The sequence below is a fragment of the Anopheles cruzii genome, chromosome 2, assembly GCF_943734635.1.
Source record: "Anopheles cruzii chromosome 2, idAnoCruzAS_RS32_06, whole genome shotgun sequence".
Lineage (NCBI taxonomy): Eukaryota > Metazoa > Arthropoda > Insecta > Diptera > Culicidae > Anopheles > Anopheles cruzii.
This window is the reverse complement of record NC_069144.1, coordinates 11408301-11431159: the sequence shown is the minus strand read 5'-3', so window position 1 is coordinate 11431159 and position 22859 is coordinate 11408301. Positions and strand designations below refer to the sequence as shown.

General features: G+C 53.8%; 2 protein-coding genes across 2 annotated transcripts in view; both read left to right on the top strand.

Moving 5' to 3' along the window:
• The first annotated feature begins 494 nt into the window (after positions 1 to 494).
• LOC128268166 (protein 60A) lies at positions 495 to 20536 on the top strand. The gene is made up of 3 exons (XM_053005192.1): positions 495 to 884; positions 18515 to 18656; positions 19302 to 20536. The coding sequence occupies exons 1-3, from the start codon at positions 495 to 497 to the stop codon at positions 20534 to 20536; spliced, it is 1767 nt and encodes a 588-aa protein (XP_052861152.1).
• Positions 20537 to 22024: 1488 nt separating this feature from the next.
• The window catches only part of LOC128267449 (actin-related protein 10), a 1366-nt gene continuing 531 nt past the window's right edge, over positions 22025 to 22859 (top strand). Inside the window, exons 1-2 of the mRNA XM_053004281.1 lie at positions 22025 to 22159; positions 22228 to 22859. The exon at positions 22228 to 22859 is cut by the window's right edge and continues 531 nt beyond it. Coding sequence (XP_052860241.1) covers positions 22089 to 22159; positions 22228 to 22859 — 703 coding nt within the window. The 5' untranslated portion in view covers positions 22025 to 22088. The remainder of the gene's footprint in view (positions 22160 to 22227) is intronic.

Below are 22859 nucleotides of genomic sequence, written 5' to 3'. Positions count from 1 at the left end.
ACGTGCGTGACGTGTGAGAGAACGGGCGCCCGGCCGCCCGCCCCAACCACACACAGAAGCCTACTTCGGGCCGGCCGTCGCGGACCATTTGAAAGTATAATTGTAATCAGCGTGGCAACCGGGTGGTGTTGGTGGCTCTACTTTGCCCGTTCGAGGCCGCCAAAGTCTGGACTTACACTCCGCGGTGACCGCATTTGGCCGACCGCCGAGAGAACGAGAAAATTCACCACCACCTGGCTGTGGGAGTTCTGCTGTGGGCCAAGAATTCGCTATCCGCGATCCGGCGAGACCGCGGTTAACTTGTGGTGGAAAGTCCTACGCGTCCACCTTGTGTTTCGTGTGTGCGAAAGTGCGCGCCCGCGGTCGGAAATGGACGATCGGCACGTCCGGGCACGATGACGCGCGAGTCCCGTAGTAGTCCGTCGTTCCGCCGATCACCGATCGCCGGTGACAACAAACTTGACGTGGCGGCGAACCGCCGTGAGAACGACGCGATGCTGCTGGCGCTGGGGTGCAAGCGGACACTTCACACCCCGGACCACCGGATGCCGGGCAAGAAACACTTTCACCGCTATCCGCACCACTACCAGCACCGGCTACGGGCGTCCATTACCGTGTCCAAGTTCCTGTGGTCCCTGCTGTTCCTAGTGTTCTGTGATAGTGAGATGGTGGCGCTGCGATCCTCGTTCCAGGCGTCGGCCGCCATGATGATCGTCCCGCCGGGTGCGGGTGCTGCCTCGCACTGGCCCACCTACCAAAGGGGGCCTCCCGAGGCCGACACCACTTCCGGTGTCCCACGGGCCCGGGCGATCGTCAATCGTACCAAGCTGCTGGAGCTGGTCATGGAAGGACTCGGTCTGACGACCATTCCCGACGTTCGCTTGGTGAGTTTTCGGGACATGGTCTGCATGATGTCTAATTAATCGTTTCCGGCGCGGGGTTGGCCGGCATAATTGCGAGGCCAAAGCGTAATTGGCACCGAAAGTGGTCAGGCCTTTGACTTTTCAGGGCGCGCGCAGAAAGGGCAACTGTCTCAATGTCAACAATGGTCTTAAATCATACTCATCGGAAAATCCGCTAGAAAGTTTCCCAAAAAGAACACGACTCTCGTCCGTTGTCCAACAGCCTGCGGCCCTGCGATGGACGTGTCCATATTTAATCCCAAAGCCAAAGCAGATGTTTCAACTTTTCTCGCTCAGCTTTCCGACTCCAACTCCGACACATGTATCGCAATCGCGCCTTTCCCGTTCATATCCGGTTCCGGCATCCGACTTCCGTAATCGCAGTCCTCGGGGCTTCGGGTGTGTGTGTGTGGTGCTCAAACTTTGTGAATGCACAACGGAGGGCCCGAGGGCCCTCTCTGTACGACGACGACGGATGCTTCATCTCCGTAGCAGCCCCACCAAGAGTGAAGTGAAGGTCGTGGCCGGGAGTGCAAAAATCAATCCCCGGCACCCAGCCACGGTGCCAACGGTCTGCTCTTGAACTTGACCGCCGCAGGCTGCGACGATGCAGAGCGCAGGAACTGTTGTACCCCAGATTCTGGGCCCCGCATCGTAATAAAACTTTAACAACGAGTCTCGGGGCAAAAAGTTGGCCACAACACTGCTTCGTGTTCGTGCTTTACATTCCGGATCAATCGCCCCACCCGGGTTTGCCGAGATGCACCGGAGCGAAACCCCGACCGAGGTCCGGGGACCTGAATCAACCTACTTTACATGGTGAAGCTTTACCGAGGATTTTCACAACCCAACTCTACGATCTACGGCGGAACACCGGAACGCCCTTGATTGGGATGGGAAGCGTAACGGACTGCGGGAAGGGTTCCAAAATTCGATTACAGCTTTCCCGGAACTCCCGTCCCAGAATGGGGGACCCAACAGATTTTGATGGAATGCAAATCGTGGCAAGCACGTGCTGCGCGTTGCAGTCCCGGTTGGGCCCCAAAAACAGGGACTCGAGAGAGAGAGAGAGAGAGAGACCGGGCGTTGATTTGTTTACATTATGCTTCACGCTTGTTATGCTCTCTCCTGTCGGGGGGAACGCCCAAAGAGGAGACCTGTGTTTTGATCTGCTCCGGCGGAACGTGAAAATCGCCCTCCAATTGCCGACCGATCGTAATGATTTTTCGTGCGCTGCTGATGGCCTGCTCGAAGTATGTCCGAACCGCTCGCCGGGTATCGATTGGCCCCTGGCTGGAGACTGGCCCTCGGAGGCGGCGGCGGAGAAACACACGTCTGTGTCTGTGCGACACTACGACGAAAATAGAACTCCGGTGCGATTAATTTTAAATGAGGCTCATCGCGATGTACTCGCTAATCCCGTGGCCCCGCCGGGTGGGGCAGTGGGGCGCGCGGGAAATTTGGCCCCAAGCAAGAACACGGCGGAGGGGTTGGGGGTGATGGCGGGACACATAAACCTGAGAAATCACCCGACAGATGCGGGCTGGGTAATTCATAAGATGATTTGTTTTGGTTTTCTTTCCGTATTTTTCCCGCATTCAGCTCTCGGAATGCTTTGGCTTGGCCCGCCGAAGGCGACCCGATTTTCTGCTCCAGACCGCGAAGCGAAGGCGAAGGAATCCGGAATCCGACGGCGTCCTTTTATTGAATTTGCGATAATTTTATCGATCACCGGCGCCCGATTTGAATCCCAATTCAAACATTTACCGGTTTAAAAGTTGAGAATCGGACTTTTTTTCAAAGAAATCAAATGTTTAATATTTTGAAATGAAAAAATTAATTTAACTCAAAGTACGTGACATCGCTAGAAATACATTTCTCTCATCTCTCTGCTAAATCCTGGATTCCCAGTCGAAAGAATTCTTCGTCTTTTGAGCAAACCAATTAGTCATCCAAATTTCGACTGCCTCGTAGGAATCGGAGTGCTGCTTAGCCAATATGTGTACCATCGATTGAAATAAATGATAATCGGAATTGGAGCCAAGTTACCGCACCGTATGTTCTTGCCCATTCTGGTCGTTTTTTTATCGAATGCATGGGTCAAATTGATCATTTGTTGTCGGTAGGGATCTGTATCAACGGTTTCACCAGGTGTTAGGAGCTTGTGGTACACCACACCTTTCTGGTTCTATCAGAAAGTCCTTTTTTGGAGTTCTCTGAAAAAATCGCCATTTTGAAATATTTTGAACCGCTTAAAGCACTGCGATCTTCCCCAAACAAGCCTCGACAAGCATTTGATGCGATTCTATAGGAGTTTTCTTCCCCAGTTAACAGAAAAACAATGTTCCCCGCGAAACGTTCAGGCACAGGCACAAAAGTCGACATGGTCTAACCTCTTCAAAGATAAGGTGCAAACCAATCTTTGTAAACATGAAATTAATTTGTTTTTACATAAAATCATTTACCTGATAACAAGTTAATGTTGCACAAAAATCAAAACTAGAAGGACTACATTGACAACTAGAGCCATCTGTTTAACAGTCCCGATTCTAAACTTTACGACCTGCACAACGTTGCGCGTGGCCTTCCTAATCACTCTCCATCTCCGGGGACGGCCCCGGCTCGATCTGTGACACGGTTAACGACCAATTCCTCCGGGTGTTGTCGAAGGGTTATTCGATTAAGAACCGGCCCACCACAGCCTCGCTCAGGTCGCTCAGTCGTCGTCGTCGTCGTCATCACCCGCTCTCTACTCCCTGCAGAGTGCATTTTTCGAGGCGCACACCGTTTGCCCTACTGCGACGACGAACGAACACGACGAAGTAACTCGACGTACCGTTTGATTTAATTATAATTAGAATTGGAATTGGCCACAGGCGGCGTCGGCGGCGGTGGCGATGCAGGCGAAAGGGCGGGGCGGTGCTGTTGGCATATGCCGCGCACAGGAAGTGATGCACAGTTTGGAGCATAATTAAAATTGCATTTAAAGCATCCACCCCGGAATCCAGATTGGCGTTATCGATGGAACTCGCTCCCGATCCGGATTAGTTCGCTGGGATGCTGCTGATGTGTTTCAGCCGCGGTTCATGTAATATCCCACATTATGCGGTCCGGTGTTCTGCCGTGTGTGGCCTCTTATTCTCTAGTTTCCTGAGGCTGACTTCGCGTGCCGTACGCTGTTCCCACAGGCCGCTAGTTTTGCTTCGCTCTAGTCGGACACAATTCGAACCTCTTCAATTTACATAATTGAACCGGCTGGCTGAACGATTCCTCCATTTCACATCACGGCTGGAGGCCTTGCCGTGCTCTACGGAACGGCCGACGACGGTTAGAAAAGTGTCGCCGGGTCTCCGGGACTGCGCCAACCATTACAAATCGTCGCATTCGAGTCGGCGTCGACGGAGAGTGATTTATCGCGCATCCGCGCCACTAACCGCCTGGCTAGGCTCTCGGCCGGCCGCCCGGCCGGCGGTTTTTAATTATCCACTCGGGCCACTCGAGCCAATCAGGTACTGTGCGCGTCTTCGCGCATCGGGGTTTCTTCTGCAATCGCAGCAGCGCCAGTAATTCGACAAATTGTCTGCCTTTGATTGACATCCGTTTGGTCCCATCTGGAACCTGAAAACATCGAACCGAAACTCACCGATCGGTGCAATGCACAAACACGCGTTCGATTTTCCGGTACTGTGCCCGGACCGGATCATAAATTGTTGTGCGCGACGACGCGGCGCGATCGCCGGCTTATTACTTTGCGCCGGCCGCCGGCCGGCCAGCCGACCATAAAGATTAAATTGTAACGCGCACACTACACGGGTCGGACACAGGTATTTCACGCGCCGCCGATGAAGTGGCCACACTCCAACAAGAAAACCCGTTGCCGCCACCGATCCGGTTCGATAAGTGGCGGATCGGTGGTTGGATTTTTTGCCGAGCCTGATAGGCTGATTCAAATTTTTTCGGTTGATAACGCCGTCGCCGAAAGCGAAATCAAAAAACAAGTTACTGAACCAGTTACCACCGGTCCACTCCATCCCCAATTCCGAGCCGAATCGCGGAAAGTGATCTTGGAATCGTTGGAATCGTTCGCGCCGCACACATTAGCCCCTCTCCAACTGCAACGTTGCCTCATCGAAGCGTCGAGCGTCGAATGTGGGTCACGTGAGGGGGGCCAGTGGGAACACTAGCTACCGGATCTAGTGCGCCAGAGTCAGGTGCGCGCCTGTTGCCGCGGCTGCCCCGACTTCCTCGCACAACTCTCTCACGGGACGCCGAAACAATGGAACCACCGATGGATTGTTGGTGGTGAAAAGCGAAACCGACGTCGGCCAATCACGGCAAACGGACTCATTACGCACGCACGAACGGCTAATTGAACATGACGGAACATGAAGGGGGTGTGCGCGAACCGGGCCGTCGGTGCAGCGCAGACCATAATTGGACGCTTGGAATTGGCGTTTCAAGTTGCTCCTTTCGCAGGGGATTCCCGAGGCCATCTTAGAGTGTGGTGGGTCCATAAAAATCGGTCATTAGTCGGGCCGGCACAGAAAACGGGTTTGCGTCCCCGTGAGTTCGCAAGTTTTATTTGCTTTTATTTCACATCTCCCGGGCCGCCGTTGATAAAAACACGGCGCACGGCAAGTGGAATATGTGCCAATGTGGCTTTCGCCATGTGCGCCACAGCGCAGCGTGTCCTGCGTCAGGGTGCCAATTTTCAAACCACCCGCCCCGGAGAGTGTCAATCGGCGTAGAGAGGGCCCATCATAAATGCGACACCGTTTCGATCCGTTCGCCGAGAGAAACGGTCGGTCTCCGGGGATTTACCTGTGCCGAGGACGCTACACGCTTTTTGGCAAAACTAATAACCCCGGAGTGATTGATCATCCTTGACGAACGAAACATGCCCGATACCTGAGCCGACCGACCGACCACCCGCCGGAGCAAGGGGTCAAACGCAAGATCATTAGAACCTGCCACGAGCCCCGAGTAGGTTCTGAATGCACGCTATCAGCCTACGGATCTCTGTACGCCTCCCGGAACAATGGTGTTTTGCGCAGTTCTGAGAAGATCTCACTCCAAGGCCCCGGAAGGCACTGGCACTGGAGGTCGGAGAAACGCATCCCGCATTATCGGGTTGGACTTTCTTTCGCAACACGTACCCCCTTTCACTTTGAAAACAAATTTAGCCGACTGGAGTTCATCCATTTTGTGAGGTTTTGCGAGACTAATTCCCCTTCTGATTGCTTTATTTGTGCTATTTTATAGAGACTTACGACCTTCGAGGATGTCTCGAACGCTGCGATTGAAGCATGTGCCCTTCTAGAACCTTGAGGAAGACTGGGCAAGAAGACCAGAAGACTGGCCTTTCCGTTTCTCGGATTCCTCAAGTTGAGAGAGAGTGTCCGAACAAGATCCGAACAAGAATCTATATTGAAGATCCAGAGACCAGTTATTTGCGATAATCGCCTTCAACAGTTTTGGAACATTTTGAAAATCTTAACGACATTTATGGTTTTCATATTTCAGACCGATTGACCAAACCTCGTAGAATCGAACGTTTCGATGGTCCGAGAACTATTAACCAAAACCCGTTCCCGAACGTTCGGCTTTCGTCGCAGCCGCCACCGTCAAATCCGGTCCGATTCGGCCAATTAATTGACGATAAATTGTTATGCTCCTCCCGGTGCTCGCTGCTGCCGTGTGCTGTGAGTGACACTTTTAACTGTTATCGTCCCGGTTGCCGTTTTCTCTCCGTCTCTTTCTTGCTCGCTGACACACATTATAGGCGTCCTTGTGATGAAAAATGTGGCCAGCCAAAAGGAAACCCTGCCCACCGGATTGGCTTAATATAGCGGCATTCGTTCTGTCAAAACAAAATCAAACGGTCAACCGGACGGTACGGTGGAAAATAGCGTCGCGCGTGCTCGGAAAACTGGTAACGGGCGGCCCATTCTTGGAACGTCTGGAATTTGCTTGGTTGGTCGGGGCCAAAAGAAAAACGAACGCAAGCGTGCGCGCGCGGCGACATTCGGTGGCGCCTGGCGCCTGCGTCTACGCCAACTACGCGCGATGAGCGAGAGTCGCGAGGAATTCGCGCGCATCAACAAGCGTATCACTCAAAGCGGAAAACCGGCCCGGGGCCCGGGACCAGATCGTAAAGACTCTTGATAGATCGGCCACTATCCCCCTGGGGGGGGCCCGGGGAATGCGTAATCCGGGACGACGGCAACAACGAAACACACAAAGTAACGCCAAGTCAAGTTTGGCCACCGCGCTTCAGGGGGGTTTTTTATGGTTTTAATGTCCTGCATGCACCGGTATTGCGCCTCCAGAGCCTCGTGCCGATCGTGCGTACGCATCGCATCATGGAGTGTCACTCCGAAGCCGGTTCGACCGTCGATTCGGTTTGGTCGTTGATCGTGTGTTCATTTGTAAAACTTAATCACCGATGTTGGAGGATGATTTACAGCGTTTTAAGAATGTTTCCAAATGTCATTGACATGATAATAGCGCAGAGGAATGCGCATTAAATATTCAATCGTCCTAAAAATCGAACATAATCGATCAATCTTTTTCGCCGGGCGAGGGTCCGCTTCAAAAAAGGGACGACCACCCTTTTCTGGCGACTTTTCTGGCCACCGCCTAACGCTCCCGGTTATTTTTGGCAGATAGCGGTCCTAAAAAGTTTGTACATTTGTAAATACCCCGACCGGACGCCCTGGACACCGAACCGGACGCACCGGAATAGGACAGATTTTAATCTTGCAAGATGGCCAGGAGGGCCGATAACGCCGGTCGCGGCCAGGTTTCTGTGTGTGTGTGTGTGCGAATCATTGCGGCGCCACCACCACCGAATCCCGGTCATCTTCCGAACGGAAACGGAAACGCCTCCTCAGAGCGGTGCCTCAGCGCGGCGGAAAGCAAACCGCCCGGGCGTAAATTCCATTCCAATTATTGGGCCCCGGTTTTTATATTTTTAGTTCTTTCGCTTCGTTTGAAGTCTGCTGCTGGTTGCTTCTCCGCCCGCACGCGGGCTGTGTACATCCCGCCAAACATCGCCCACTAGTGGGCCGGAGTGGGCCGGATGTTTTTCTCCGGCTGCTTCTCTGCGTTCTGCGGCCCAGAGGGCCAAGACAATGAGGACGGTAAAAATTTAAACACAACCAGCCAAGGGCCACCCGGGAAAAGTTGTGGCCGATGGTTTACGATGCTGCAAAAGGGACTCCGTGACACGTCGTCGCCCGAACAAGGTCGTCTACGGGTCGATCTGCGTCCTCGACGGCGGGCTCATCATCGCCCCAGGCCTGCTGTGCACTTTCGGTGGTCGGTTCGGGTACTTCAAACAGTCACCCCGAGCCGAGCTCAATGGGTGGCGATCGCCATGGTGTAAGATCTGGTAAGCGTTACCATCTTGCCGTTCGGTCCTTGGACTTTCTTGCCGCACTCTGTCGTAACGCCCGGACGGACTCGTCTACGGTGGTCATCGTCACCGAATTGTGTACATTACACGTGTCGTTGCGTAGCAAAATTAGCCTATCTGACTAATGTGTTCGCGACGGCGATCGCCCACGTGCCGCTCTGTGGTGGTGGTCTATGTGGCTTCACGGATCTATCGCCGGCAGCCGAAGAAGTCTTCAGTCTCCGCTCCGGTTGACAGCTTAATGTTGCCAATCAATGTCGTAAACATCGTCGTCGTCGTCGATGCGATATTTCACAACAACACGCACCGTGAGCGTGCGCTGCGAGGGGGGCTTTTGTCACGAGATCCCGGCACACCCGTATCTAATGTTGGATTTCTTCTCCTTCTCTGGATCCGCTGCCGTTGCTGTTGTCTAGCGGATTACAGATGTTTCTATCAAACCTGCCGCTTCATAATGTTTCAATTTGCTGTTTGCATACACACATAACGGCATCGCGGGACTCGGGCTCTCGGCAAAGTTTGTTTGTTGCGATGGCGAAGCGGGGGGTGCTATAAAGCCACCGCGAATTGAATCAGCGATTAGCACGCCCAGGTACGGCCCCCGGCCTCCGGAGGAATCGGTAGGTAAATGGCAGAGGTCGGTGATAATTTTTGCGGCATTTCGCACCGGTATCCGGTTGAAGGAGCCGCCAGAAGCTGCGTGTGCGCGTGCGAAGGAAGAAGAAAAAACGGGTAATTACCGGTTGGCCCAATGTTCATTAGCTTCGATCCGGAGGTCAATTTAAACCGCGCTCGACCTCCGCGCTCGAACACATCAATCTTCGCGGTGGTTAGTGGCTTTAGTTTTGGTCCTCCTTGACAGATCTGTGCGCCATCGTTTATTTGCCACCTTTCGACCCTCGGGCGCCTAAATCCACAACTTCGGAGCTCGGAGTAAATATTGTCGCGGTCCTGCGTGGCGCATGATTTTTATCGCTCTAAAAACGTCGAGAAAAATCTCGCCTTCCACAAAATCTTAGGGCGCAATCCGAGGGCTCTCTGTGTTTGCGTTACCCGTGCCCGGCCGTGTCCGGTTCTGTGGCTGTGTTGAGTATTAGAAAAAAAACAAGATTGACATACCATTAGAGTGTATCCTGAGGTCCTGGCGTCCTGGGTCCTGTTTGTTGGTCGCAGACTCCGGGGACGGCGCTATCGTGTGCGCCGTCGCCACGCTAATGGATCGTTGCGTGCCGAGGAATGCGGCCGAAGACGCAGGTAGAGAACTAACGCATCCTTTCAACGTCCTTACGGGTCCTCCATCGAGCCAGCGATGATTGCAGTTAAATGTTTTAATCCGTTTTTTTTTTGTTTCTGTTCCGATAAGCGGTGACGGCAACGCAACGGAATTGGAGGATGAAGTAACGGTAGGACCCACTTGCCTGGGAACTTGGGTTTTTTTCTCGCTGGCCCGGCCACCGCTTGCTTGTCCACTTGGCACTCGAGAGGCACTCGAGAAACCGTTCTTACCCGGAACTGACCACGGAGTTTGCTTAATATCCGGTTCGATCGGGGCGGGGAGCGAACGATGACGAGCCGGAGTGTCCGGATGGAACCGAATCTACCGCTCGAAACCGCTCATCCGCGGCGATGACGGAATAGAGTAAACCGAAACAGCACCGAAAAACAACAGACAGCCGAGCCGAGCCACGCGCAGATCACACGATCTGCGGCCGGATACTTGAGGCATCGATCGCGTGACAAATTAATTTGTGTGTGCCACAGAGTGGACCTGTTATGGATTCCTCTTCGGTTTGGCCGGATTTCGATGGTTCGTGTGGTGCGTGTGATCGCAATCTACGTTGCACTTGTCAATTTCCAATCAAAGCCCATGACATCACACACGCCTTTTGGGGGTTTGCTCGTTGGTTGAGGAATGCCGTGCCGTGGCCAAATATTGTTGTTGTTTGGACGCCCCCGGCCCGGCCCGGCTGGGGGTCATAAAGACAAAAATTTGTAGCATCTGCTTTCGCGGTCTCTCGAGAGCTTCTGGAAGTATTTAGCTCGGCAGAGCGTCATCGGTCGGCCCGGCGAAACTATGATAGGAATGTGGCCAGTGAAATTGTTGTGGCTTCCCACGGAATCCCACTTCCTGGCAGTAGCAGCAGCTGATCTGCTTCTTCGCCGCGCGCGCTGATCTCTGACAGCTGTCATGCCGGCCAAATAAACGTCCGCACTTTGTAGCGCGCTGCTATTTCGGAGCACACGCACCGAAGAACAACAGAACGGTCAATCACGAACGCAGTGGACAGGGTGGCAGGGCAGGGTCTCGTTGCGCGGGTCAATGTTGCGGAGGGTCCGGCTGCTATTTTCGGAGCGATTCGCCCTCGACCCGCCCGAATCGGCGAACCGGTCGGGACCTATTTATAATCCCCCCCCACCGTCGTTCCGTTTTCATTTGTCGGCGAAAGGGGCGAAGTATCAATGGCGTGGTTCAAATTTAACCGCATACACACACACACGTTCCAGTATTTATTGGCCGCCGTCACCGAGAGCGCCACTGGCCGCCGCCGCCCAGCCTATGTTTGTTTATGTTTTCCGTTCTTAATGTTTTGCGCTGGCCGACTCACGGCCTCACGTGGGGCAGCGTGGGATCTCCCACGCACGGAAGCTATTTCGATGATCCACATCTGGACGGACCTGCCCCAGGGGGGGAGTTCATCATTCGCGGGGTAGTCTACGGCCCAGTAGCGGCGATTTATGGAGTGATGCGATTGACAGACCATTAAATCATTAGTATTGCCCCTGCGATGGAATGTGCGATAAGTAGGTGGTAAATTCTGCAGCAAGCGGCCACCAGGTGTTTACACTGTTTTCTGGGATTCCGACAGCAGCGCCGCGGTGCGTTATCCTTTCGGGCGTAGGTGGACAGGTCATTTAGGGTTGATCACGCGCACCGGATTCCGACTCCTGTATGTGTGGGATACGATGGTTCCTGGAAGTGGTGTTCTGGATTCTGGAATTCTGGACGCTGACTCATCGGAACACCGGGAAGGGAAGCACGTCTCTCGTCGTGTGTCACTCACCGATGCCGCGATGGCTATCATTCCACATTATCATCAGACAATCATCTCCGATCAACATCAAAGCCCTGGGCGTCCGAAAAATCCCGTTGCCAAACCGTCAAGTCCCGTCCGGGTGACTTCGTCGCTTTTTGTAACCAAAAGCAAACCGCGTCCGCATCGGCAACAACGGTTGCTATGGTGATGATGTAAACGTCAGCGCATTACGCATGTCTTTCGGGCGGGTTGGCCCTAAATACTCTCCCAGATAAGATCACCGGCACGGGGACCGAGAGTGGTATGGTACCACCCCAGAATGCAAGCCGCCTGCCCTGGGCCCCCGGGTACATCTGTTTTCGATTCATGCCGCGCCGAAACAGAACCCGAACCCGAGCGAAGCAACCGCTCGAAAGTCTCGAGAATCGCAGTAGCCTCAACGCCGGGCCGGGTGAAAGTCAGCCCAGCAATTGGTGACTCTCGGAACGGACCTCTCTATGCGCTGGCCGGTCCGTCCGTCGGTATCGGTAATTTGTGTTTGTGCCGCACCAAGACCCAAGCACCAGCAGGGCGGCAGAAAACAGAACCTCCGCTCCGTGGTAATTATTCGAGCCGAAAGTAAACATCCTCCTTTTCGAGGGCTTCTCCCAGCACATAATTCACTGTCGCTCTCGTTCTGGTGGCCGGAAAGATGCTGCATCACGCTGCACCGCACTGCAACGTGCCCTCGAACCCAACATCGAGCATGGAGAGGGCTCATTAGAAGATTGCAGCGTCCCGGAGGCAGATCCAGGGGCAGATTAAGGCGTACTTACCGACGGATTACCGACGCGCAGGTCCAGGCAGAGGCTTATGGGCTTGTGGAATGTTTCTCTTTCCAGCCTTGAGGTCCCAGGGACCGGGGACCTCAGTAATCGGAGACCGTCCGAAAAGGAACCCCGCTGCCGAGGTAGCCCGGACACCCGATTTGTCATGCTCTTCACGTGCTGATCCTTGTGCGCTGCGGATGCGCCATTGTTTTTATTGTGCATGTTTTGAGCGGACGTTTTTTCTTGCTCAGGCAACCCAGCATCAGCGGCTTCTCGAAGGACGCTTGGCGAATGGAGAACCGACCCCGACCGTCACCGCGTGTGGTACCTTCGTTCTCTCCGGAAGTGAGTCACGTCGTACTCAAGCGTCAGCACCTTACAAATATAGGCACCGGCCGCGATAACGCGTTGGGAACTCCAACTCCAAAATATTGTTAACATCGGTGTCGAAGAAATGTCTCACCACAGTGTGCGCGGTGGCGGCGGTGACTCGTTACATGCACACCGACTGACAGCGTGCCAGGTGCCGCGGCGGTGCCATCCATCATCGGGCCGCGCAGAACGGAACGGAAGCCGCCGTCAGCGCCGTCAGAATGGGTGTTTGCTTATCTCCGAACAATCTGCGTCGCGCGAATATGTGCCAATTAATACGCGATTGCCACAAACCGCCGCCGCCGGAGAGTTGAGCCCCCAAAAAATCCGCTCACGATGGCGTCACGGCGTCGAGAAGCCTCCACCGGTTTGGGAATTCCCTCATTCGCGCGGGGGCCCACGATTACGCCATCGCCATTGGCTTGGGCGAACGGGGCGGAACACACCAAAAACGGCCCCGCCGAATTTGTGACCAAAAATTGGCCGATGTAATCGCATTTCGATCGAGCGCAAGTCATCGTTACGACGCGCGCTCTCCGGCACTCTCTAGGTCCGGTTTCTAGGATTCGGGCGGACGGGAAATACCAAACCAAACTCCCCACAAAGGCTAGGCCCCAAAAGTCACCCGAAAAACCACACCGGGGTGTGAAGGTAAATGCAAAGCAACTCAAAGCCCCGCGAAACCCCGGCTCGGATCGGTTCGCCACGGCGCCGCTTGATGCGCACAGGTTTTTTGGGCCGGTCTCGGGCGCCGTTGCGGATGCAATCCGCGTGATTCAGCTTTATTTGTAGGATCCGGCCCCAGAAAAAGCGTTTCGAACAGTTCCCTGCCACGTTTTCCGCCCGGAACCAAGGTGCCCCAGCAAGCCCAGCCCGAGCCCCGATCGTGAATAGAGTCATCATCTGCCCAACCTAATTAGCAGTCGATCCTTATCGGCACCCCAGGGGGCGCCGATGATGATCGCTACCGATCGCTTTTCCACCAAATTGTGCAGCGATCGCGCGGGGAGCTTACGTGCCTTGTTTTCTGCAGTAGCCCCGAACTGCAACCAAGAGCCACGACGATTGCGCGTGTGGCATTCACTCCCAGCGCCAATCTTTACTGCCGATCGGCCACGGCACGAAGACCGCACGACCCCCTGGTCAAACAACAAATGGCTGTAAAAGTGTGGTTCGGTTCACACGATAAAGATTTATTGCATGTGCGGTCTGAGAAATCCTCGTTTGGGCCTCGGGTATCTCGGACGACGATAACGATCCGACGAGAGATCGTGCGTTTGGTCTGGTTTTGGATGCGCCGCGATACCAGTTTCAACCGGAAGGGGGAGGCCATAAAAAGCAGAATCTTTCCGAGTTATTCGGTGATTATCGCCGGCCAAAACTGTATCGGCCACATTTTATGACCCTCGGACACACCGAAAAGGGCTTGAAGCTCTTTAAAGTCAGCCAATTACCACTGTTACGGCCGCTCTACCACATGGGCTAAAAAGTACCTGAGGTCTGAGTATGAAAACGTGGCTTTTCGGTTCAAAGTTGGAGTTATTCATTCTAGCGTTGATCTACTCTATTTCAACGATCTATTTCAATAACATTGCTCTTCACCCAGATGACGATCATTTTGATTCCGGAGTGACGTGATGAATCCATGTTTCATTCATTGTCAATCCTTAGAATCATGAATACGTGCTTGTTTCTGGTCAACAGTGAGCAATGCGGCAATGCCACATTGAACAGAGCTTTCTCATGGTTCAATGCTCAAATAATTTAAGCCCAATACATTCTTTTGATAATTTTACAATGTCAGCTATCTGGCGCAACTTCACTGTTCGAGCTTTCGAAACGATTTTGAGGACTTTTTTAATGTTTTCTGGTATTACCGCCTCATTTAGACGCCGCCAATACATTCAGCATCATCGTTGTTTTTGATGGAGCGGAGTCTTTATTATCCTTTTCAAGCCATTGCTTCGCTTGATCGGTATTTTTTCCCATCAAGAAGCAGAATTATGAACGAAATATCATGAGATTTGAACAACTTTCTTTTGAAGGTTACTAATCTCTTTAATACTAACAGAAAAAACGGTGAATGCAATAAGAATAGCGCTATTTATGGGTTAAAACCTTGACTTTGCAACCCATGTGTTATGGTAGGAACCGAGAAAAGGAAGCAGCAATGTGTACAATTTTCGGCCAGCAAGCATCATTCGAAAAATGGGAATCGGCAAAGATTCGATACAGGTTCGAGAGAGAGAGAGTCGAGAGTCCGAAGTCTCAGCCGGCCGCCATTTCTTCCAACTTGAGATTGAGGTTGTTCATCGAGTAATTGCGCCACACTCTGCGCCTCTCGTCTCATCGTTGCAGTCAACGCTAATTGCTGTTTATCCCTCCCTGGACTTGTGCCTGTCTTGGGACAGCCGCTACCGCTTGATCCTCTGCCTCTGGTCTGCCTTCGCTTCGCTTATTTATTCATTAGATCTTCATAGAGAGCGACACAATCTGGTCGTCCGATCGCCTCGCGCACCACACACGGTAGCCGTTTGCCAGGGCTAATTTATGCTGTGCATCGCGTTGCGTCGTGTCCTCCCCGGTGATCGTATTTTCATCATACCTCGCCACTGCGCAAACATTGGCCGTATCCGCCGCTGCCGTCGCGGAGAGGATGAGCTTTCTTTCCTCGCCATGTAATCATCGGAGGCACCGTATGCCGGTAAAGTAAGCCGATTAGGGAGTGCGCTCCGATGATCGATGCTGCGTGTGGTCCCCACGCACTTTGAGGCCGACGACAGTGGGACGAACAAATAGCAGAGTTGCGCTGATGGTGTCATTCCGCGAAATACGCTATGAGAGAGTTTGTCCGCACAAGGTGTACACAGGTCACAGGGATTTCCACCGGCGCGTAAAGCGCCTTATTTGCACCAAACAAACCAAACCGTCTCCAACGTCACTTGCTTTTGCGACTTCAACGACCGCGGCGCGGCAGGCACGTCCAATCAGGAGCCACACACTGTAAACGTTGTCGCCGGTCGGTGATTTATGTATCGATTTCAGTATTTTGGTTTCGCTCCCAGGTTCCCTAGAAACCCAGGCCCAACAGGCGACAGCAGGTTCGATGGAACCACTTGGTCTAAATCTTCCGAAGCGTTCGCATAACATTAGCATCACATTTGCGTCCACGAAGGAAGGCGACCGTGGCGGCTAAGGCTCTGGCCTCGCCACCGCCTATAAAAGAGTGAAATCGTCCCATAGACTCAACACACACATACAGTGGGGCTGGTGCTGGTGCCGGGGCCATTCGGACTTGTAATTCGAGCCACCCGAGGCCCCCGAGGCCGAGATGGGCCGTTTGTTTAGTGTGTGGATGCACACACTCTACTCATAATTGTCACGAACGGGCCAGAAAGTGATGATTCAAGAACTTGATTCCATCGTCGTCCCCCGCGGGGGTCCGATCGGCCGCAGGCGGGAGAGCAGTTCCATTGCGGCATCCAAGGGGTTTTTTCCCCCCGGCTTCAATCTCAAAGTGGCCACGTGTACACATTTCGTGGTCGCCGACATGACCGACCCTAACCGACCCGAGTGCGAGATGGGGAGTGCAAGGTCAAACCTCAAGAAGAGGGCTGGAAAAACATCCCGCGCCCGCGTGATGACTTACCGACTTTAAAGTCACCTAAATCATCACGCTTATTGCGGTCGGGGTAACGTGCTTTTAAGGGTCCACAGCTCTCCGTGGAATGGTTCGCATTAAAAGGCAGCTTCCTAAGTAAACACACACACGCAGCATCGAGCGACATCGAGAAGGGCCCCATTAACGGTGGCATTAAAAAAAGACCGTTCCGGAGATCATCGTAGCGTTTAATTTTCACCAGGACCAGATTACCTCACGATCACGTAACCGAAACCGGGGCCGACGTGCTAAGCAAACAATCTGCCAGATTACCACACACTTCCTTCCCGCCGGGAGGGTTCCGGTTCGGGTCGGCGGAGTAATCCGGAAAAGGTGCACTTCTTCCGGCTTTCCGTTATCCTGCGAGGCACATGCTCAACCCTCAGCAGAACCAGCCCGACTGGGAACCGACTTTTTTATTACCAGATTCCCCTCCGGTGTCAATGACCGTTTACATAATGCGTGCGGCATGCGAGCCATGAGTCAATAATGTTCGGAAATGTTCGAATCGACCTAATCCACCCGAGATGCACTTTGGTGCGGCGCTCCGCATCAAACAGATGGCTCGTGGCATTATCGGCCGCCCGGAGTGCATTATGGCCGGGCCGGGAAGACCCTTTCGAATCGAATCTCACCAGCACGCACGCACGCACGCACGCACACACCGTGTGGCACCTATCAACCGAGGCTGAGTTGACGGAGAGCCCATCATCAAAGCAAACAATGCACGCCGCAGCAATGGGCGGTGCGTATCGAAGAAGGCCGCGAGCCACTCGCGCCCTTTTTGTTTGTCTTCGAAGGTGACGGAACACAGCACGCAGGGTGCACCGCAACACCTCGCGCTGACCGTTATCTAACCGACCGACTCTTCACAGGCTCCTCGTATGTTTGTCTCGAAAGTGTCTAGCCGGAGGATGGCCTCCGAGTAATGAGCTTCCCTCTTGCCTTTTTGGGCTCGCTCCGCGAAAACGGTCCCTTTTGTTGGTCTGCTCGTGAATGCAACCGAGGTCACTGAACGCCCTCGGATGCATCAAAGCCGCCGCTGCCGCCGCAACCGCATTCGGTCCCAGACACTCCGTCTGCGCTTGTCCTTATCGCCTTATTACCTCACCAAGGCTTCAGCCTAAAGGTATGAAAACATCACCACCGCCATCAGCAACTTAATAAAACAGCGCCACATAAAAGGCCCCCCCTCTCGTGTGTGTGCCAGAGGGACAAAAGGGCATGCTGCACCACCCCTTAGGGCGCCGTTGGAACGTTCGCAGTTTAAACTCTTTCAGCAGCGACGTGTCAAGTGTGTTGTCAAAATATTTGCACTCGCGTCTCGCGGCCATCCTGAGAAAAATTTGGCCCTTGCTGGCTGATGAAGAAGCAAACTGTTTGCCCCGGCCAACCTCGGCCAATTCGAGGCCACCTTCGGTTCGATCACGGTTCGACGTGGACCACCCTTGTTGAAGATCGTCAGCACACATATGTTTCGATTTTAGCCCTGTAACGTACGACCAATTGAAGTGTCATCAAGCGTGCTACAATTGCCGATCTGGCCATCGGTATGCTAATTGGAGTGGCACATGGCACATCCTGCGAGTCTTGGTGGGGAATGGAATTTTAAGCATCTCAGTCAAGAGGGTCACTTACACTCGCAGCATTAACCTGACAGTTTGCCGCCGACATCGTAGTAACCTTCGACCGAGCGCCAACGAGGATATGCCATTGATAAATGCGTTGGAATATTTAAAACCGCTGGACATTAAGAATAAACACTCAAACAGGTTAAAAGTTTCCAAAAAGGTGAGCTACTGCGACCAGTTTTAAGTCGGAACAAGAATCTGCAGTTGCCACTGCGGTCAACGCCAAGGAAGGACACCGCTGTTGAGTGGTCAATAAATTTAGCACCTGACTCTGGCTCTGACTCTGGCTGACCGTGGCACGTCCGCAAACCGGTGTCATCAAAAAACCCCAGGAATGGCAGGACACATGGCACCGGGATTCGGCGCACGTTATCAGATTCGGAATCCCAGAAAACCGGTCGTCTCCCCACCCGGCGGGGGAGCACGCATTCTGCGCAGTTCACGCCGACGACGGGTACTTCTTCTTCTTGTGCTTTGCGGCCAGGCGAGGCACCAGATTGTTTCATTATGCATGATAACGTCCATCGAACTTTGTGTGCTGTGCCGCGCGTGGCTGAAAATTGGTTTCGCAAATTTGAATGAACTTTTGGCGACGATTTTTGCGCCATTCTCCTCGCTCGCGTTCGTGATGATGTTTTATCGTTCCAGTTCCAGGATCTAATGGTCTCTATCTCTCTCTCGTTTCAGATGAATGTCAGTCAGCAGGAGTACGAAACCAAATACGCGGAATACCTGGACCGAGTAAATCGCCGGCAGGCGCTCGCGGCCGCAGCCGACGGCGACGGGGACGATTTCGAGCGGAGACAACTTTTCAGCTTTCCCGGCTCAGGTGCGTATCGGTGTGCGCTCGGTGTAAAGCTCGGGCGGGCCGAATGGAGAGAAATGGAAACTTTGGTTGACAGCTTTATGGGGGAGATATGCAAACAAATAATACAAACTCCCGATGGCCGTGGCCCGTGGCCCGATCCGATCTTAAAATATGACGGTACGCCACAATCGCGGGGAAATTTCGGATAATCGCTCCGCCGTCGCCCGTGTTTCGGGAGCGTTCGGGTCAAGGTCAAACGGTCCCAGGGCTGGGCTAATCCAACCGAACGGCCGTTCCGTTACTGATAAATACATAAAGTGGGAACATAAACACCGGCCCCTGCTGGCTGTTGGTTTGGCCCCCCCATCGGGTCAATTGATTTTCCGAATCCAGTTTGGAATCCGATTTATATGCTTATGCAACTTTAAATGGACCCGACCCGGGTGGCTACCGAAGAAGAAGTCTTAACGGTAATCACCGGCCGATTAATCACGAAATGGAACAAAGCACTCGAAGGAAGACGGCCAAAGTGAATCTCATTTGAATAATCCGTCGTCGGGGACGCAATCAGCCTCATCACCGGTGGACAGATCTTCTGAGGTCACGGCGCGGTATAGGTTGTCGGAAAAAGTCAACTAAAGGTGTCGCTCTCTGTTTTCCCCGCAGATCATACGCTCAACCACAGGAAACTGCGCCGCAAGCGTTCGCTGAACAACGACTACGATCTGGTGTATATCCGGTTCGATATATCGACCAGAAACGTGTCCACCACCGGCGAGGAGATGAGTGGCTTCCAGTCGTCGCCCGCGCTCTACCACGAGGACCCAGAGCCAGAGGGCGAAGCAGAAGAGCCTGCCACCCCAGCCAACAAACCGCCCGCAGCGGCGACGACGACGAGTGGTCACCGCCACCGGCAGCAGTCGCTCTCGGAGCTGCCGCCAATCTCGGCCGAGAACATCGAGGAATCGTCGTTAAACATCATGCTCATCCGAAGACAAAACAGCGCACGCAGCGTTAACTCCCACAGTAAACAACAACAACAGCAGCAACCGCAGCATCACTTCCACCACCATCAGCCGCATCAGCGATCGCGTGGCAGCCAGCAGACCCCCGCGCAGCACCACCAGCAGCAGCTCCGGCGGAAGGGTCGAATCAAACTCAAACAACCGGCAACCGGCGGAGGGGGCACAACGGCGGGGCACAACGGGCAAACGGTCACGGTACACGTGTACCAGCTGGTGGACCCGTACGAGCGCCACTTCCTAACCTCGAGGACGATCGCCGTGGACGAGATCGCACCGAACGGAAGTCGCTGGTACCAGCTACCGCTGGAGGAGGCGGTCCGCACGTGGTTGGATGGATCGCGCAAGAACCTCGGCCTGGAGCTGTACTGCGAGGGATGCCACGCAAGCAACCTGTACATCGTGCACGATTCGTCACCATTCTTTCGCAGCCACGAGGAAACGCCGGTGCTGAACGTGGTCGGTCGGATGGTGCAGCGCGAGAAGCGCTCCAAGGTGCAGCGGTACCGGCCGATGCTGCACGACTACCAGTCACCGCCGAAGACGACGGCCTGCAAGGCGGGCAACAAGCGCTGCTGCCGCCACCCGCTGCTGGTGGACTTCCGGGACATCGAGGGCTTCGAGTTCATCATCCAGCCGAAGATCTTCGACGCCGGGTTCTGCCGGGGGCGCTGCCCCACCAAGCACAATCCGGCCACGCAGCACGCGATGCTGCAGAGTCTGCTGCACGAACACATCAAATACGACGTGCCGAAACCGTGCTGTGCGCCGAGCAGCCTCGATCACATCGATATCCTGCACCCGGACACGAAGAACCCGCAGCGGCTCATGGTGTCCACGTGGCCCAGCATGCGCGTGCTCGAGTGTGCCTGCTCGTGATGGCCGCGCGCGCTCGCGGGTCCTGCAAATGTCCTACGCCGGAAGCATTTATCTCAATGTAAACAAAAGTATTATTCAGCTGTTAGACCCCCCCGTTGGGATCCCCGTTGGGCGGATTGTTTGCAGAGCGGAGAACGGGCCCCCCAGCGACGGGGAAACTCCAGTTCGGGAGCGCTCCGGAGCATGTGTTGGTCCGTTTTCTTAGTAGGAACCTAGAGAGAAAAGTAAGCACCAGAGAGAGAAAATGATCGCAGAGCTCGAGGTTGAAACACCAGAACGCGGCGGGCCAGAAGTATTTTGTGTGTGCGGAGAGTGTATTTTATTTTATTTATTTATTTATTCACCGCGTTTGCGTATGCACCACGCGGCTGCGTGGTGCATCGGCGTTCGCGGACACTTCTCAGCGTGTTTGGTACTAATCTATGTTTAGTGTGTACATACCACAACCCATTATTGCATGTGACATTCTACCATTTTTTTTGTTGGGCCTCAAAGCCCACTTTAGAGGCGGCCAATACCTATTTGTTTTGCAAACTGATCTTGCGGCCGGAGAGAGGAACGCCATTTGGGAGATAACGTTTTACTTAACGATTTACGGTGCGAGACTGCGTTAGAGGCGATACAGAGTCAGAGTACAGAAGGAGACAAGCAACCAAAGCAGTATATAGATCCCCGACACCCGGAACGCCCCGGAAAACGGGGCTTTCTGTGGGGTACCAGTTTTCCTAGTTTTTAACGCCCGTGTACGAATTACGGTGTAACGATAACGAAGCAATATCCGCTGGCATTAGCGCCGACAGCTCCTAACATGCCGCCAATTGTAAATACAGTGCAACCGACCCATCTTTTATTTATTAATGTTTTCTCTTTCTTTCGGACTTCGATGTTTCTGAGTTAAGGGACCTTCTCTGTCCATTCCAGGGCAAATCGAAACCATTTCCGCAACACTCGCAATCTGATTAGAGAGGTAGAACCGTGTGTAAACACGACAGAACGATGGACGACACAGGCAACGAATCATAACGGAAAGCCCCGGCTTTTCCCCGAATTTTCCGACAAGAAACACACGAGCCACACGAAAGCACACTGAAAACGAAGAAAGAGATCGAAAAAGAGTTCTCCAGCCAGAGAGGCAGCAAGATTTAAAGTTTATGGCTTGTTTGTGTAATCGCGCGCATCGGTGACTGTCGAAGCGCTCACGAAATTAGAGAACTAAACTAGACAATCTGTATGGCACGTTACCCTCGGCTCGTTTGCTTACTTATTATCCGAAATTCGGCACGGAAAAGGCTAACGGAACTAGGTTTTTGGTTGATTTGAAAATGAACAAGCGCGCTACGAACGCAGCCTTTGATAGCTGATGGCTGCGTCGGGTAATCGTTCATGCACCTCACGTACGCAGCCCATAATTGCCAACTGACAGCTACAGTGAGTGACGAATTTCGCACGCTGTTTACATATGCGATGACAACATAACATTGGCCACGAACGGTTTTCTGCCACGGTTTTTCTAGTTTACAAACCCCGCCCAGACCCCAGAGTCCCGCGGAAAATGCCTCTGTTCGAGACAGTGCTGCAGGAAAAGCCTGCAATTGTGCTGGAGATTGGGACAGCCCTAGCCAAGTGAGTGCAGCAATCCGCAAGCCGGATCCAGTGCTAACTCTTCTCGTGGTCTCCACACGCTTCCACAGATTGGGGTTCGCCGGCGAGCCGTTTCCGCGCAGCATCATCCCGTCGGTGGTGCTGGACCATCGGGCGAAAAATGCTGGCAAAACGACACCGAACCGACGGCTGTTCGATTACGCCGACGGGGCCGAGCTGTACGACTCGCTGGTGGAGTTCCTGAAGACCATTTTCTTCAAGCACGTCCTCGTGAGCCCCAAGGAACGCAAGGTGGTGGTGGTGGACTCCGTGTTGGCCCCGACGATCATCAAGGAAAGCCTAGCTCGGGCCCTGTTTTGTCACTTTGACGTATCGTCGGTGTTTTTCGTGCCGACGCACCTCGTCGTCCTGACCGCGCTGGCCGTCGAAACGGCACTGGTGGTGGACATCGGATACAGGGAAGCGGTCGTGATTCCGGTGTTTTGCGGGGTGCAGGCACTGTTCGCCTGGGAAGCGCAACCGCTGGCCGCGGAGGCCGTGCATGCCGAAATCAGGCGACAGCTCGTGGAGGCCGGTGTCGACGAGAAGCTGCTGACGGAGACGATCTTGGAAGACATCAAGGTGCGCACCTGTTTCGTGACCAGCGCCGACCGGGCGGCCAAATACCGGGACGGTGCAACGATAACACCCTGCCCCGACGTCGATTATCCGGTTCAGGGAG